Below are 13,341 nucleotides of genomic sequence, written 5' to 3' on the forward strand. Positions count from 1 at the left end.
GTTTGCTATTATAGTATAATAATTAGGCTATTTGTGTCCCATAGTTTCAGGAGCATTAGTTGTAAGATGCCAGGGTGTGCCCATGATTCACTGGTGTTTCAGAATTCTGACCTCTTCAAAAGAGCTCACATGCTGCCACAGGTAGGCATTCAGAGACTTGAAAGAGTAGCATACATATTATGCTATCATGACAATTATCATCACAATTTTCAGCCTATTACACTTGAGGGTCTACTGATTAAAATAAAATAAAATAAACAGGTTACAAGGAACATCGAGGGAGAAGACCTAAAACTGCAAATTATTGGCGACCCTGCTTACCCACTCCTCGACTGGCTGATCAAAGGGTACCAGACATCCCCCAACCTCACTCCACAACAACAGTCCTTCAACATCTATCTGAGCTCTGTTCGAGTTGGGGTTGAGCAGACTTTTGGTCTTCTAAAGTCTCGATTTCGAGTTCTACAGAAGAGGAGTGATTTTCACTATACATTTGCCCCAAAAATGATAGCCACCTGCTGTGGCCTGCACAACTTCTGCCAAAGAGAGGGAGAGCACATGAACACCAACTGGCTGGACGAGAGTGACACACTCCAATATCCGCAGCCTGCCCGGGCGGCTAATAGAAACGACGTCGCATGCAACACTAGGGCAAGGCAAGCATTGACTAGGTATATGGCAAGAAATTTCCCCCTTAGAAGCTAAGACAGATCTGTGACAGTGGAACATTCATGGGGAGGGGTAGCCTTTGCCCAGGGCAAAGGAAGGGAGGTTATTGTTCAAGTTAATAGTTATCAACATTCAGCGAAAATCACACCACATGATTGATTGAATAACCATTGATAGCAGATTTTCAGTTCAAATTTGTGCAAATTTTAATTCAATGGCATGTACAGAACCATCTTTTTGTGTGCACATTAAATAACTATTACACACATAAAACCTCAATATTTTGTGGGTGTGTACAGACGCTTTGAAATTGTATTAAGGCAAAGTTAGAGTATACAGTATGTATAAACAAAAATAAACTAGTTAAGGTATACAGTAGCAAGGTACATTTGTGCAAATTTTAATTGAATGGCATGTACAAAACCATTTTTTTGTGTGCACATTAAATAACTATTACACACAGCAAAGTGCCAGTTCTGATTTGTGCAAACCTCACAATATCTTGTGGGTGTGAACAGATACTTAAGGTAGAAGCACAGTGACATGTTTGTGTCTCACGTTTTATCAGAAAAAAAAAAAACTTAACATAAAACCTCAATATTTTGTGGGTGTGTACAGACACTTTGAAAATGTATAAAGGCAAAGTTAGAGTATACCGTATGTATAAACAAAAATAAACTAGTTAAGGTATACAGTAGCAAGGTACAGCTGTTTATGACATGTTTGTGCCTTATCGAAAAGAAAAAAAAATCCCCCAAGGAACATGGACAAGTACAACTTCAAGTAATAAGGTAGTAGAAAATCAAGTATTAAAGCTCTCTGAATCTAGTGTAGTCTTTGTAAGGTATACTCAGACTCATCTTCTGGGTTTTCACTCCGTCTGGGGAAATTTTGGGGTTGGGGATGATACTGCTGGTGTTGGTCTGGATATCTGTATTGGGGATATGGATTATACTGAGGGGGAGCAGGGCCTGCCTGTGGGGTAGGTAGGAGTGATCTGAGGCCCTCAAACATCATACCAACTAATCTCTCTGTTGACCTTGAATTCTGCTCGAGGAGTCTTGTCAGCAGGTTCTCCTCTTGCTGCTGGAGTGTCCTTTCCCTCTGCTCTCGGTGCTGCTGTTGCTCCTCAGCCCATCGGTTTTGTCTATCCTGTATTTCCTGCATCATCAACTTCTGGTCTTCAGACCAGGACTGCAGAGCCCGTTCATACCCAGATTTAGCTTTTCTTTCTATATAAAAAGTTTGTTTACACAATTGTCAGTACAATTCCTGTTCTATAAAGTGTAGAAAAATCATATAATGAAGCAAGAAGCTGTCATTAAGACGCAATTCCCCACACACAGCTGTACTAGTATTAAGTGTAGTGCTTACTTTTTGTTCCTCTGAGCTGACTTCCAGCAGCATGCGCAGTTTCTGTGAGCTGTGCATCACCATCACCAGCCAAGGATGTGCCAGGTCTCTCATCCTGATCTGAATCAGATCTTTCGCCAACAGTCTGACCGGGGAACAAACAGGTCTATCACAGGTCTCATCAAGAATTATGTATACATAAATAATAAGATGTGATGTAATCATAAAACCTGTCTATCACCACCAACCTGGTTGTTGAGATGAGTGGATGGACAACTGGATGAACCACTTGTCCCGCTCATCACACTAACTTCCTGCTGGGGCAATTCCTCCATTATAGAGTCTTCGTCTATATCTGAAACACAAGGAATAACAGACATGTTTACGCCAGGGATGTCGCCTCAAGATAAACAACATTAGCTAACACACACACACACACACACACACACACACACACACACACACACTTATAGTAGGCCTACTAATCAAGTGTTCAACTTCTTATTGGAGTTACAAACTCAGTTACACTGAACTTGTTAGGCTACCATCTTAAAAAAAATACTCTAATCTAGTAATGTAGCTAACGTTACTAAAATCACTAGGCTAACAGTAACCTAGTGGGCTAGTTTAGCGGTAGGCTAGCCTACTATGCAGTAGTGATGGTAGGGGTAGTAACGTTACGTGTGAAGGTGGAACTAAAGAAAGGGGTTGGCTAACCTGATATGTTTTCGGATTCTTCGTATCCCATTTCGACTCCGTGGTGATCAGCATTTGCCAAAGGCCGTCCGCCGAGGACTCTCTCCATGTCTTCATAAAAAGAGAAACTGGAGGGGTCTGACCCGCTTTTCTTGTTGTGTGCTTTTGCCTTGTTGTATTCTTGCTTCAACAGTTTCCATTTGTTCGTAATCTGCATTGCGTCTCTACCCTCGTAACCCCCGCGTTCAAATTTTTCTGCCACCTCTTTAAATAGGTCAGAGTTCCTGTGCTTTCTACCATCTACTCTTTTCATAATTTTAAGTTCCTCAAGCGTACTTATTAAAAAAATGATTTCTGCTCGAGACCAGCGTTTGTTCCGGCCAGCCATCTTGCAATGCGTCATCTGCTATCGCGTTGTGAGCATGCGCTCAACAAACCGAATAAACTTTAAGCGGAATAAAGGTTTACATGATCAAGGTGTGAGTTAATTCCGCTTTAACAATCGGAATAAACCAACCACTTAAATCGGAATTAAGTTTAATTCCGAACAATCATTTTCAAGCGGAATAAGCGTTTACATGGTCTCTTTTAAAGCGGAATTAACTTTTATTCCGATTTAACTTGGTTTTATTCGGAATTAAAGCTCTCATGTAAACGCAGCAAGTGTTAGAAAATGAGGGCGGTGTCGTCATCAAACGCTGTCCAAACACAAGAACATTTTAAACAATTTGCCAAACTACAGTACAAGCTGGGTGACCATTAGCGGATGAATTACAGGTCCTCCTAAAGGCCTCCTGAACTTGATGAAACATTTAATCTCTAGGAGTTGTTAGGGTGATTAGATTGAAGTCTTCTTTGAACTCTGTAACTACCGACACCACCTGTGTTTCCCAAGACAGGAGCCTCTTATTTGGAAGTTAATGAGGCATACTGTAATTCTCACCGTTCCTGAAGGCTGTTTTGTTAAAACAGATGTGGGCCTGTTCTTTCACAACATAAAATTTCATTATTCTGTCAATGCCCTTTTGTTTCCAGAGTTTTAGATACTTTACACCCTGCTTATTCATAGGTATGCTAGAGACAGTATTATCTTTCCATTCTTGAAAGCCATCCAAGTCTGAGTTTTAATGAAGTGATTTGTGGAAGATTATGTTCATTTGCATTTTTAATCAAGAATCATGCAATAGACTTTCAGTACTGTTTTAAAGAAGTTGGCAATATATTGCCGTATAAGTATAGTATGTAAGTTATGTTAATAAATTCGAACATTACCTTGATTTGTCATCGGAGATTAAGGAAACATGTTATATTCAAATACTTCTCTGACTACAATGCTACCCAGTGTGTTCAAAATGTAGAATTTCGTCCCCAGCTTGCAAATTCTATAGATTTTGAGTTTGTATTTTGTTTGGCCTGTTGGGATATTTCTACAGCCTAAAGTGGGGATGCAGAAGCATCCCTGCATCCCCACTTTCAGTGCATTAGTGTGAGAGTAACATCAATGTACCTGGAAAACCTGCTTTTGCAGATCCAAAGCTATGCTCTACTGTGAGAAAATGTGCTACTCTCCTCAGTCCTCCATAGCCATCACCATATCAAGGATGTTGATCTTAAAACGGAATTGATATCTACACAGCATGCAATCTCGCTGTGGACACCTATAGAGTCAAGGCCTCAGAATTACCACTGCATTGTAAATGACATTCAGAGAGAGCGAGAGCCACTCCCGCCTCGTTGTAATGTTGCTGTCCAGTATGGTCCTGCAATGCGCTTTTTACGTTTACAGCCACAGTCAACGGTGTGAGTGATGTCCAGTCCCATCCATCCAGCTCCACGGTGTCGGCTCAATCAGGCACTTGACAGTTCCCATGACTGATGTCAGGCATAAACGAACTGCGCTTGTCTCTTACAGCTGCCCCCTTCTTCCTCCAGTTCCCCCCACCCACCCACCTGCCCTTCCTCATCTTCATCTTCCTCTCTTCTGGTAATATATGAACCCTGTTATAGAAGGCTTGCATAAGTAAGTGTGTGTATGCGTGTGTGTGTGTGTGTGTGTGTGCGTGTGTGTGTGTGTTGTGTGTGTGTGCTGTGTGTGGTGGTGGAGGGGGGTCGTTTCATATTTCCTTTCAGCTGCTTGCTATCCCTACCCACTCGTCTCGCCGGGTGCAAGAATGAGAAAGAGAGAGAGAGAGAGAAAGGCAGAGAGAGAGAGAGAGAGTAAGGCAGAAAGAGAAAGCGGCAGCCGCCGTCTCCATGGCAACGTTTCGTCGGCGCCGAGGCGCTGGCCGTGTTTGCGTGACAGGTTCGCGAGTCCCCGAGGCTCTGGGGCGGCCGGCGCCTTTATCTGCTTGTCACAGGCCCCCGCCATCTCCCCGGGACCCCCCCACCCACCCCCGGTACACAAGCGGCCTCCGCTGCCACCGCCGCCGAGCCAGGGGAGGGAAGGGAGAGGGGTGGCGTCTCTGTGCCCGAGACGGAGACAGGGAGGGTCAGATTCAAACAGGGTGGGCGAGGCTCGATGCCAGCGACCGCTGTGCCACCCCTGAGTCAGGCAGAAGGGGGGGGGGGGGGGGGGGGGAGATGGGAGGGTCCAGGTGGAATCAGTATCTTCCTCCTTGTGTGGCAACAAGTCAATATGCTGTATGAATGCAGGTATAAAGCAATAGACTCCATATGGCAACATCCATATACTGTATATATATATATCTGTCTTCCTCTCCTTTACTGTACAGACAGACAGCTGAACATATGGCTTTGATCACATCATAAAAATACACATCTAATTGCTACAGTTCTAGGGGATATTTCTGAGAAATTCTATTTATTTATTTTTTTTTACCAAACCCTGACACACACACACACACAATACGATGATTTTCTTTTCTCTTTACTGTGGCCACATTTCTCGCTATCACCCTGACAGCAGTGTGTGTGTCTGTCAGCACATCAAACAGAGGAGCTCACTGACTACCCTTCCACTGCAAACATCTCGACTGGCTCTCGATCCTCCGAGTTGCTGGGTGGGTCTCAGAGCTTCTCAGGCGCATGCTCCGACTGTCTGCTATCGCTTTTGATATCTCATAACTTCCACCTCCACTATCCCATAAACCCTCTTCAGCCTCCAGCCATGTGTGTGAGAGAGTCTCACCATTATTACTGACAAGCAAATATGGGATTTAGTGCTTTGGGGGAGCTCAGAGGGGTGTGTGTGTGTGTGTGTGTGTGTGTGTGTGTGTGTGTGTGTGCGTGTAGTAGAGGGTGGAGGGTGGAGGGTGGGGTAGATATTATTAGCTACACTGACCCCACCCTGCAGGAGACCTGACCCGGATGCTTAAGATCTCTAAGCTTTTAATATTAATTTCATTTTATTTTTTTCCCCCTCACTTTTCAGTGATTTAATTAACCCGCAGTGACCGTGCTACGCCGCTATCGGCTCAAACAGACGCGCTTCATTACAGGACCCCTATTGGACAAAGCTGAGAGGATTACCCACTCTGTTGTGCAGCACATCGCCGTCTCGGGGGGAACGTCTACGAGTGGGAAACGGATGCATCACACCATTGACAGTGTGTATGTGTCTTTTTCGAGAGCCATTATGATGGTTCAGGATCCTAATGGGAAGGACCATGGGGGGGTCTCTGAAGAAGCATGGGTTGTATTGGCATATGACCCCGCAGACAGCTTTCTGGCTCCTTGTGAGAGTGAATGGGACACTCTGCATTGTGCCGTGGAGTGTGTAGGTATTCATGTATGTGCCTCAGGTGTGCTGGTTGTGCCGTGACTTGCATAGGTGTGTGGGGGATCTGGGGAGTCAGTCTCCTTATGCATATGTGCGTCACGATTTGTCTGAGAGCCCTCCGTTTCAGGCATATTCTTTATTTAAACTCAGAGCATTTGGTTCGTTATCCGAACAGATTGCATAAGAAAATATCTCAGTCTTAATTAACACTTTTTATTCATTCTAGGTGTTATGCTCACTTGTTGATTCCATGACACTATGATCTCTCACTTGGTCTAGACAAGATGTAAAGCCTCTCTTAACAACTACAACACACACATACACACAAATACACACACACACACACACTCACACACTGGCTCAAACAGACTCCATCAATCATGATTTCATTATTTTGTCCAGCAAGTTAAAAAAAAAAATAAAAAAAAAACACAAAGCAAATTCGAACATCGAACACCACCTGACTAATAGTCCTACATGTTCAAGCAAGAACAACCAACCAAAATCAATTTTAATCAATGTCGCATTAGCCATGCTCAATATCTCATCACTTGAAGAATAAACTTTCTCTCAGAGGGATTGTAGAGGGAATTGGGCGTGGGGTAAATCAATCCCATACAAACTCACTATTCACTACATATGTCCGTATCCAACGGCAACTATTGCTTTAGAACTCATAGGCTTTAGGATTCCAAGTGTTCTTCTCTTGGTCATTCCAACATTGAAACGACGGAATCAACTAAGCCAGTGTTCCTGAATACAGCAGAGTAATAATAAGGCAAAGCAAAACGCTTACTATTTAATTTGATATCACTTCACCGTTGTGTGAACAATGTCAGCTTTATTTTCATTAACTGCTGTCACCACATCATCAACTCAGCCCTCAAAGATAGTAACACTGCAGGTGGTGGACCAGCCCATGGGATCTCTCCATGGCCAGTGATTGTTACAGTAATCTAGTGCTTCATCACACTGAAGGCTGATGGGTAGCACACCGGGTGGTCAGGTCAGCTGACCGCGGACCTGACTGTCCGACGCGCCGTGGCACGCGTGAGGTGGCGAGCCAAAGTGACACGGGGAGGGAGGGGGCATGAGATCAAAGCCTGGCATTTATCGTGGCGTCACGTCGGGTCAACGTTAACGCCACGGCGCGGGCGAATGACAGGCCGGGCCGGCCTCCCTCTGCTCTCCCCGCAGTGCTGCGGACTACAGTGGACACAATCATGAATGTCAATGCCCCGGGGCGGAAACACACACACACACACACACACACACATACACATACACACGCACACTAAGTGACAAGAAAATACATCCACTGCACATACACACAAGCACATCACACATACACACACACACACACACACACACACACACACACACACACACACACACACACAAACACACACAAACACACTTGAACCCTTACCACAGTGACGTCTTTATCATCGTAAAACGGACTGATTATATTACTGATTATATTTTGATTATATTTTCTTGCCTTACACAGGTTGAAGTGGAAACAATGCTGGCGGAAAGAGATAAAAAAAAATCATATACACTCCAAAATCAAAGACAGCCATTTGAGAGAGATTGTAATGGTGGCCTCTTTTACTTTGCCAATCATCAGCATGCTTTGTCACTGTTCAAAGCCATTCCGTAACAACATAAGAAGTGAATCATTACACCCTCTCAGTCCCTCTCCAAAGCCATCAGTCATGATCTTTCAAGCCTTGAAATATGCTACCAAATCACCACTCTACTGTTCAAAAAAAAAAAGAAAAAGAAAAACTACAAAAACAACATCCTGACATCTTGTCTGTGGTTGCCTTCGAAACTGTTGTGTGCAGTGATGTGTTTGCCATCTTGGGGTGAGCGTTAGTTAAGCCCAGCTGTCTGTCATCGCCACCATTCCGAGGCATTGACATTCCCAGCATTCATCATTCTGCCTGAATGGGAACTGAGGTGTCAAAGGTCGCTGTCTTGGAAACAGCCACGGTTCCATATATTTTCATTCCATATCTATGTATTTGTATCTATGTGTGTGTGTGTGTGTGTGTGTGTGTGTGTGTGTGTGTGTGTGTGTGTGTGTGTGTTGTTTACCAGATGCACTAAGCACAAGTAATAGGTGTCTTTCTCAAGCATTGAGAGCTTTAATGAAACACCCTGAAGGGAAAAAAAGATATGACTAATGTCTCATCAAAATTTCTCGAGCTCACATTTTGTCCTTTTTCTCCCGCTTAGACATTAATAATTCAAAAAAGGACATAGTAATTAACATCATGGATTAATGTAACATTTAAATTTTGCAAAATTACATGCAAAACTTGGCACAATATATCCAGTAAGGAAAATGTTCCCAATAAATAGTGAGGAAAAACTCAACAACAACAACAACACCAAAAAAAATATGCTTTAACCTTTACTTTAATATTCACAGCAGGGTTCTGGAAAATAATGGCCAATTTTTTCTTTAAAAAAAAAAAAAAGAGTGAATCAAAGTTTATTCAAGCTTTTTTGGAAAATACTGCCACACTGTCCCACTAAAACCAATGGGTATGAGTGTGTGTGTGTGTGTGTGTGTGTGTGTGTGTGTGTGTGTGTGTGTGTGTGTGTGTGTGTGTGTGTGTACACTCATGCATAAAACATATTCTCTCCTAATAAATGAAGAGAGTGCAGTGCCTGCCCTTGCCCCCTGGGCCACTAAACATGAGTAGTGGAAGAACTTTCCGCTGAATTACCTTGGAAAAGGTGGCTGGGTAACACCAAGCAAAAGTAGCTTTTTTTCTCCTCTTTTTTTAAGATAAAGCAGAAGCCTTCCAATACACATTTAAATTTATTCACTTAGCCAGCGCTTTCATCCAAAGCCACTTCAGAGGGGCAGACCACATGTAAGCCGTGCAGTACACACACTCTCAGCTGGAATCGAAGCCCCAATCTTGGCATGCTTCTCGGCTCGGCGCTGGCTGATTTAGTCAATACGGACACTTGTAAAATGCTCTATCATGGGTTGAGTTCTCACTCTCTCGACTCAGGAGATGGTGATACCGCCCTATCTTATCATCGATACATACTCATTCAAGCTCAGTGTGTGATGAGAGTGAACTAGAATGCTGGCCCATAAATCTTTTCATCAAGGTGGTGTCTTACAGCTCAGGCTCCTGGTTAACATGGCTGGCATGGCCACAGTATTGCAGGCACATTCTGACGACACTCCCGTTTTGTAAGGCACATTGGATGAAAAGGGTAAGACTTTACAAGAAGGCTACAGAATTTAGCATTAGTATAAGTTAGCCATTCAACTTATAATAATTCATCATTATTATGTGTCCTTATTTAGTTTTAATACTAAATAGGATTCTATTAATGAGGTAAGGCATATTTGTCAGTACTTGTTGAAAACATGCTTAATAATGATGTTTTTTTGTTAATGCTTAACTAATACTTAACTAATGCTAAATTGTGTACCCTTATTGAAAAGTGTTACCAATAAAAGTGCCAGCTAAATGATTAAATGTTAAAATAAATAGCCAATGTCGTGATGGGTTTCATAGTTTTCGGAATGATTGAGTCTTTTCTTACCATCTCCATTGTTTAACTTTTCTTTGACTTCTTTTGTTTGTATCTGTATGTCACGTAATTCCAAATCCAGAAGAAAATAAAAGCTGCTGATTCTGATCTAATTTTTTTCAAACCTCATTTTCAGGTTTAATTTTGTCAGTGCAAGGTAAATTTACTTCCTGTTCAAACTTTAGGGTTGGAGGGAGAATTATATGACTTTATTCTTGGGAGAATTCTTGCAGAGTGGTTTGCCACTAAATTACAAACACAGTGCTTAATTTGCTTCAATGTGCTCTCGGCGAGCCCACAGCTCGTCCCCAAATATGGCACTGGGATGTCCCCTGCTCTCTTGACGGTAAATGAGGTAGACTCCCCAATTAACAGCTGTTCTAATTGTTCGCCAGATGAGCCAGGAAGGTTTGGATGAGACGTAAACAGAGAGACGGCAGCCAAAACTGGCCAATGCACCATGAGGTCGGTAAAAACGGGAAAACTGAGTGAGTCTCATCCCAGTGCAGTGACCACCAATCACCCATAATGCATTTCCTTTTCGCTTTATTCCCGCTGCCCAATGTCCTTGTGTCTGCTCTCAGCTGGATCCCTGTCCTGACAAAGCTGTCTGGTTGCAGAGATGTTAGCCATGAATGCATTTCAATCTGCCACACCACCATCTCATACTCATTCTTGCTAGCACACCATTCAGGCCGGAGGTGTCTGAGTACACAATGCAATGCTAATGGCATATTCAGTGGCAGCGAAAAGCATCACTTTGCCTGATGATACAGGCTGAAGTGGAGAGAGAGGAAGAACAAAACTCACATATACACACACACACACACACACACACACTCACGCACACACACATACACACACACTCACACTTGTGCTGACATTGAGACAAGCCCACAGATCGTTTTACCCACACTGAAAAACCTCTGTAGGCAAAGTCCCACCCAATCGATAGCTACAACAGCTGGGTTATTGTCTCTCAGCCGCAGTCTAAGGCTCCTGCAGCCTCCTTCACTTCCACACGGTGTTTTATCAAGGTCATCTTGTCCAGACACGTGGCTGTCTCTGCAGCCATTGCAATCCCGTTCAGTGCATCAACAGTGCCCACCGCTGGCCATTTGTGAGAACGACATGTCATTTTTTCCCTTTTTCTTTTTTTTCTTCTTTTAACCCTTCTAAAAGATGCTTAATAAAAATAGTACTACATATACAGTAAAAGTAGAGCTGGATTAGCCAATTATTCTGTATATGTGCATTTTTAAGCGATATTCTGAAGGAAGGATAGAGAGCGTAAAAGGGAAAGGGATTTTCTTCCAGCTTAGATCTAATAGTTGCCGAGCTGTTTATTTTTAGCTTTTGTTAATGCGTTAGCTTCTTTGCTCAGGTTTTTTTTTTTCTTTTTTTTGTGCTGATTCAGGTGGGTACATTCAATTGCAAAGGAAGATGAGGGAATATTGTGGGATTTGTGTATGTGTGTGTGTGTGTGTGTGTGTGTGTGTGTGTGTGCGCGTGCGTGTGTGCGTGCGTGTGTGTGTGTGTGTGTGTGTGTGAAGAGACAGAGCAAGAGAGAGAGAGAGAGAGAGAGAGAGAGAAAGAGGGAGTTACGAGGTGAGGAGTTTTTGAGGAGCTTTGGGATGGTTAGCATTCCGTAACCCCCTTAGCGTACCCCCTGATGGTCAAATAGGCTTTCTGATCTGTGACCTCAGCACTCGCCGTTGTCCAGATGAAAGCGGCGGATGAGAGGACGGACGGCATCCCACCCTGCTTACACTTCCCTGCGCCTCGGCGATAAGGGGATATGCCATTCTGTCGTGCCACTGAGCCGCCTGCAGAGGCCCGGGTCATATGTCTTTGTCGCCGGGATGTGTAATTCATCAAAGTGTATTCGTCCCCCACCCCCGCCCCCCCTCCACCCTCTTCACCCTTTTCCCGACTCAGAGAACTTTCCTCTCCATCTCGTTCCCTCCAGCGCATTACTCCTTTTTTTCGTGTGCTTTATTGATTATCCTTGGTGTTTCCATGTCTGCGATCAATACCATGGATTTGATGAAGAATCGCCGATACAACACTGGAAACATGTGCGAGACAAAGTGCACAAACACACCTCATTCAGCAATGTGCTAGCTGTGAAAAATTACAATCTGGGACAGATTTGACTCTCTCTGTTTTTTTGTTTTTTTTACAGTGTCTTCTTCAAGGTCTGCCTCCATCGGCCCTGTTCCTGTGCTTCTTGAGTTAGTTCCTGTAGTGGGAGTGTGTCGGCACATCTTGAGCTGAAAGCAAATCTTTGTCCACAACCCCCCCCCCCCCCCCCCCCCCCCCAATTCCTCTCACTGTTTCTTTGCACCTGACAAGAGAAGGGGGAACAAAACAGGGCTGCCAGTGACAGTCGCACCTGGGCAAGTGATGAACGAGCAAAGCACATCCACAGCACACAAACTCTCTACACACTCTCTCTCTCTCTCTCTCTCTCTCTCTCTCTCTCTCTCTCTCTCTCTCTCTCTCTCTCTCTCTCCACACACACACAGACACACACACACACACACACACACACACACACAAACACACACACACACACACACACACACACAGACACACAAATGGCGTTGACCATGGCTGAAAAGAAAGGAGAAAAACAATATAATAGCAAACACAGAGAGGAAAGCACTGCAGAGGCTTTGCAGGATCCACCCACATCACCAACTCACACCAGGGGTCCAGAGAGAATATGATGCTCAGAGGAAAAGAGTAAGACAGGGAAAGACCAATGACAGCAACAACAACAGCAACATTGTGTGTGTGTGTGTGTATGTGTGTGTGTGTGTGTCGTGTGTGAGTATGTGTGTGTGTGTCGTGTGTGTGTGTGTGCGTGTATGTGTATGTGTGTCCTGTGTGTCGTGCGTGTGTGTGCGTGTGTATGTGTATGTATGTGTGCGTGTGTGCGTGTGTGCGTGTGCGTGTGTGTGTGTGTGTGTCTGACACCAGAGGGAGTATGCCGGACCACACTCATCCCCGCAGACAAGAGATGAGTAATAGCCAGCCATGCCAGACGCCCCTGCACTCCTCGGCCCACAGATGCTCACGCCCAGCTGTTCCCCGCGATTAGGGCAACACCTGGTGCCACCGCCGGCTACCGCTCCCCCCCCCCACCCTCCTCCATCAACTCCACCCCGTCGCTCTGACACTTCTCCACTCCATCACCCCACTGGCTGACCCAAAGGGGACCTCCGGGAGGACAGGCTACACGGCACAAAGCTGAAATGTGCTGACCACAGAGCCCCGCGCCACAGGGGACGGCCATGCCCAGGACTAGT

At 44.4% G+C, this 13,341-nt stretch overlaps 1 protein-coding gene across 1 annotated transcript; it reads right to left on the bottom strand.

The window, feature by feature from the left end:
- Positions 1 to 948: 948 nt before the first annotated feature.
- Positions 949 to 2,348, bottom strand: LOC134099707 (myb-like protein Q). The gene is made up of 3 exons (XM_062552691.1): positions 2,271 to 2,348; positions 2,044 to 2,167; positions 949 to 1,901 (listed from the first exon to the last, which is right to left on the bottom strand). The coding sequence occupies exons 1-3, from the start codon at positions 2,322 to 2,324 to the stop codon at positions 1,495 to 1,497; spliced, it is 585 nt and encodes a 194-aa protein (XP_062408675.1). The 5' UTR covers positions 2,325 to 2,348; the 3' UTR covers positions 949 to 1,494.
- Positions 2,349 to 13,341: the final 10,993 nt, after the last annotated feature.

Source organism: Sardina pilchardus, chromosome 13, assembly GCF_963854185.1.
Source record: "Sardina pilchardus chromosome 13, fSarPil1.1, whole genome shotgun sequence".
Lineage (NCBI taxonomy): Eukaryota > Metazoa > Chordata > Actinopteri > Clupeiformes > Clupeidae > Sardina > Sardina pilchardus.